The sequence below is a fragment of the Dicentrarchus labrax genome, unplaced genomic scaffold (genome assembly GCF_905237075.1).
Source record: "Dicentrarchus labrax unplaced genomic scaffold, dlabrax2021, whole genome shotgun sequence".
In the NCBI taxonomy this organism is placed as follows: domain Eukaryota; kingdom Metazoa; phylum Chordata; class Actinopteri; family Moronidae; genus Dicentrarchus; species Dicentrarchus labrax.
Window position 1 is genome coordinate 33,102,493 of NW_026136719.1, and position 5,478 is coordinate 33,107,970.

At 43.8% G+C, this 5,478-nt stretch overlaps 1 protein-coding gene across 1 annotated transcript; it reads left to right on the forward strand.

Moving 5' to 3' along the window:
• Window positions 1-513: 513 nt before the first annotated feature.
• tlnrd1 (talin rod domain containing 1) lies at window positions 514-3,869 on the forward strand. Its single transcript, XM_051380041.1, has one exon. It carries the CDS (start codon window positions 2,207-2,209, stop codon window positions 3,269-3,271), a length of 1,065 nt encoding a protein of 354 aa, XP_051236001.1. The 5' UTR covers window positions 514-2,206; the 3' UTR covers window positions 3,272-3,869.
• The last annotated feature ends 1,609 nt before the right edge of the window (window positions 3,870-5,478 follow it).

Genomic DNA, 5,478 nt, shown 5'->3' on the forward strand with positions numbered 1-5,478 from the left:
TAACAAAACTTATATTCAGGTGACTAATGGAAAAGACTATTATTACTATATGTATTTGGAAAATGTCTTAAGAAGTTAAAAAAATGTGATTTCTAATGTCACCTCCAGAAATTTCTATTGAACACTTTACCAAAGTGCCACAATAATGTGATGTAGTTTTTCCACACAAATACTGATGTTTTTTTTATGAAATCAGCATATATTTCTGTCACCCCTTCCCTTTCTGTCTCCATGGCCAAGCCCTGAATATTCCTCTAGTTGAATACTCCTCTGTTGACTTCCAAACTATCTGTGATGTCATAAATCCTGCTGGTAGGCCCCGCCCCTTAGAGCACAGAGAAACTTTCCATTTTCAGCAGATGGACGTGAAAACATCCTTCTAGTGTCAAAATCTGCACAGACACCATTCTGCATAGTGATCAAACATCACACTGTAGCTACAAGAACGAAAGCATATTTTTGAGTGAAGGGCGACTTTAAACTTTTAAGCTTTTATTTTGAAAACAGACGCTTCCGGTCTGGTTGTAGCTAGTTAGCCAGCTAGCGGCTCACTTGACGCAGCAGGGGTGTCTCATGGCAGATCAGCAGCCAGTCCTCAAAGTAAAACCAGTCGTAGAACTCCACGCGCCTCTGTGGCTACCGTGTAACTCCGATCTACCCACGCGACGTCGTTAACGTGAGACAACAACCGGCTCACAGACATGGCGGAAAGTTAATTAGAAGCGACGGGCTCCTTGTGCTGTTCCGCTGCTACAACTCCGCTCCGTCCTGCAGCCGTTCAGCCGCGACCACACCCTCCCTGCTTCCTCATAGTACTGCAGCGGGAGCGCGCAGCACGGCTTTGAATCTCTGGGAATAACGGCCGCTTCTTCCAGCTACGTTTACGGTTTCGTGGCCGTGAACCTCCAAATTCAAGTGAGTTAAATGTTCAAAGACCGCTGCCTGGTATGGATATGAGAAGCGAGTCCCCACAGAGGATATGCGGGGCTACACGGTCTCTGGTCCCGAGTTAAGACGCGGAGGAGGAGGAGGTGGAGGGCGGACAGACGGACGATGCATATGGAGGCGAAGCGACCGGAGCAACTGCTAGCTTCTAACCCAGGGCTGTGTTTGAAAAAGAAGAGGTTGAAAGTGGACTGAGTTGTTGGAAAGTCGCCCTTTCGGTGGATTTTACTTGGGAGGACTCATGAAACGATGGTGCCGAAGGGGAACCCAAGTCTTCCCGCTGTCCAGAAGAGCTGCCCGGGTGGTGCCCCGTTGGTAACCAGCATGAGTACGCCAGGCCGGTCACACTCAGTGGGAACAAGTCGGACAAGATCTCGGTGCAGTTTCAGACTACCTGCTCTGACGCGAGTGGACACAAAATGATATCCTATTGATTACAGTCAAAAGAAAAGACTAAAAAAGGCATCTACTAAATGTTGATGTTTTCTTGGCTATAGTCCTAAAAAAAGACCCGAGAAAAGGCATCAAAAAATAGCACAGAGGCAGTTCAGCAGATGTAATTCAAATCGGGAATGTGTCTGAAAAGATAAGGAGCTTTTGACATTATTTTTTTTATAATTCTCAATCTGCACTTTGCCTTTTAGAAGGCACCTTGGTGGCACTGCAGTTTGTGTGTGATTTCTTTTTTTTTTTTTTAACTCAACAACCTGTGAATTCTTCTGTTCCACAAAAACCTGGGACTAACAATGAGAATATTGACTTTTGGATTATGGTGTTCAGGGCATTTAAATTAACTTGTCGAAGAGCATATAGCTAATTACACTGATTACTCAGAAGTTGTGGGGATTTTGATTGACTGTGTTGCATTGTAAAATTACTAATAACCAAGGTAACTGGGAATATGCCAGATCATAGTGTAGACTTTTATTGTAGAGACACATAAATGAATGATGGGGATGTTATTCAAACGTAAGTAAATGCAGTAATTGAGTTTTGCTCTTTCTACATGTTTACATTGAGAATACATGTCCTGTGTGTCCACATATAATGTACAGCTGATGACCTATACTCTGAAGGAATTTAAAGAAGACTGTTTGGCCAGTTGTTATTTAAAAAAGCAGTGGGGTGAGGCTTCTTGGGAATCTTGGAAATGTCTTAAACAGTACAATGCAGTGTGCAGCAGCAGACAATTATAAATAACTGAACCCCCTCCAGAAGAGCAGTTTGACCCTCTCTCCCCCCCTCCACTCCCCTCCTTATTATGGCTAGTGGTGGTTCTGGCAAATCGGCTAGCGAGGGATCGACCAGCACACCCACCGGCAGTCTGCAGCAGAGGAAGCGCCTCTCCTCCATCTGTGACACATGTAAGGGCAAGATGCAGCTGGTGGCTGACCTCCTCCTGCTGTCCAGCGAGACCAGGCCGGTCATGACCTCGGAGGGCGTGGCGGTGGCTGACACCTTCGAGCAGTGCCGCGACACGGTCATCGCCAGGACTAAAGAGCTTTCCATCCTCACCCACGACATTCAAAGCCAGCTCAACATGGGCCGCTTCACAGAGGTGGGGGACCGCCTCCTGGAAATGGCTGACCTGGTGGTGTCTTTGACCGAGTGCTCCGCTCACGCCGCGTACCTGGCGGCGGTGGAGACCCCCGGGTCTCAGCCCTGCCTGCCCGGACTGGTGGACCGCTATAAGGTGACCCGCTGTCGGCATGAAGTGGAGCAGAGCTGCAGCCTCCTCCGAGTCACAGCCCTGCCGGACCTCACCCCCCAGCTCCTCCTCGAGCTCTCTCAGAACATCTCCACCAACCTCAAGAATCTGACGGACATCTCGTCGCTGGCCAGCGAGAGGTCCAGGGACCGCTTTGCAAAGGAGCAGTTCAAACTGAGCGTCAAGAGCATGAGCACCAGCGGCACAGCCTTCCTGGCGTGTGTCAAAGAGGTGAAAACCCAGCCCAGCGAGCTGACCAGGAACCGCTGTGTCCTCTTCAGTGCTGCTCTGGTCCAGACGGTCAGCGCCCTGGTCGGGTTCGCCACAGAGCCTCAGTTCCTGGGAAGAGCTGCAAGTATCTCCACTGAAGGGAAGGGGGTACAGACTGCAGTGTTAGGGGGGGCCATGAGTGTGGTTTCAGCCTGTGTCCTCCTCACTCAGGGCCTCAGGGATGTTGCACAGCATCCCGAGAGTAGCTCCAAAATGGCGGACTACCGTGAGCGCCTGCGCAATTCGGCGTGTGCCGTGTCAGACGGCTGCACTCTGCTCACTCAGGCACTCAGAGAACGCTCCTCTCCAAGGACTCTGCCGCCAGTCAACTCTCATTCTGTGAATTAGTTTAGGAACACGAGCTCCAGTCCCCCTCTGTCCTATTCTGACGTACCAAAGAGACTCACTCGGGTTGTCCCTGTCCATCAGGTTTAGAGTAACATCAGAAGAAGGCTGTCTGTGGGTCTGTTCCTGCGGTTGCACAGAGGAGCACTAAAACAACCGCTGCAGGGTTTCGGGTCGCGCTGGATGTGACTCAAAACCTTGTCAGAAACAGACCACTCGACCGCTCTGGGCCTGCCCCGGGCTCCGCCGACAGCCCCTCACCAACAGACAGACAGCCTTCAAACCTGAAAAGTTTACCTCAGTTTTCAGCTCCGGTGAAAACGCCAGCCTCGATGATGGATGTAGCCTCGCTGTGTGAACCTATGGTTGGCCGACCTACTCGATTACATGTGCTTTGTGAGATTGGAAAGAGTGATCTGAGTGTCTAAGTGCTTTTTTTTTTTTTTTTTTTTTAATGTGTGAATTCTTAATTGGTAAAAGCTGCTGTGAGTGTGTGCCATAGGTTTTACACTATTTACCAGACTTCCCATAGTATTTTAAAGTGTTTTGATCATGCATGTAATGGAGTATTTATTTCAACTATTAAAAATGTTGTTTCTGATGTGCTGTTGTTGGGTTAATGTGCTTTGAAAGGCTAAAATTGGTTTATATGATCTACGATCTACCGGTATTCAACTTAATAACAAAATTCTGTTAGCTCTAAGTGAAAAATGCCTGAAGTGACGTCTTCAAATTGCTTCTTCTGTCCAGCTGTCCTTTACTGTCATAAATAACATTGAATAACAATTTTTTTCTTTGCTGGAAAAATGAGTGAAACAATTAATCAATTAACAAAATAGTTTGCATCGATTGATTGATCGACTAATTGTTGCAGCTCTAAATGGAAGTAAATGAATAGCTTTGAAAAAACTACATTAAAATACCACTTTCTAATAAGGCACCCTGTATGAAAGATGTAACTAATAAATATTAATGTTGGTAAAATAATGCTGCTAATACGAAACATCCTGTTAGCCCTTTAGTTTCTTAAGTAGACTGAGCAGCCGGAGGGATTATTTCCAACCTGGCAACCCCGACCTTCTTATACATAGCGTATGACAAATGTATAAAGCATTATAAATGATGTATTTACTGCTAATAAAATATTTATGCAGGGAGCCTTATTAGAAAGTGCTCTCAGCTCTCACAGTGATCTCTTTAATACACAGCCTCTTCATTCTAAAAGTTTACATACATATTTTTAAATCTTATTAGCATTAGTTGATAACTTAATAAAGATGAGAACTTTACCTTCCTGGGTATTCGACAGAACATTCTTCTTCTGTGAAAAATAGCTGGAATGAAAACCCCTGATTGTCCTCGGCTGTAACAGTGGAGGCAGAGACAGACACCTCAAAACAGGGACAAATAAATCCAAAGAGGGAAGACGGGAAGTATTTACATTTTTGTGAACCAAAGTGATTTAAGATGGACTTTTCTGTGTCGCACTTACCTTATTGGATTATGTTGAAGGAACTAGGTGTGGGTAGAATGAAAGAAACGGTATAATGTTAACATTAACGTTATTAAATAAGTTGTGTTGACAAACTAAAACTCTGGCTTTGTTATATCTTGCAGTGGTGGAAAAATGATTCAGATCCTTAACTTGAGTAAAAACAGCAGTACCACACATTTTAAAAATACTTCATTACAAGTACAGAAAAGTACATTAAATGCTGCAAAGTTATATTGTTAGATTCTATGATTGGATTAATATTACTAATGTATTAATGTGCAAGTAACATAGCAAGGTGGAGGTGGAGCTAATTCTAACAACCTTAAATTGTCCTGTGTCTTATTTTATACGTTTATAAAGTTAATTATAGGTTTTGTGTGTTAAATCGTTATCAGTTAAGTAACTATAAGAGTTAAAAGTTCAATATTTTACTGTGAAATGTAGATGTGTAAAGTATAAAATATCATAAAATGAAAATAATTAATAATAATAATAATAATACATTAAATTATTAGAGGCGCCTCTCTGGGCACTCGAGGACACCGTACAACACAAAAAAAAAAAAAAAAAAAAAAAAGCAAGAAATAAGAAACAGATAATAAAAGACAATGTAATTGAGTACAAGTACATTGACACTGTACTACATTATATCAATACATCATTAACTGATTAATTGATCAACAAAAAATGTATCAACAACAATTTTGATAATTGA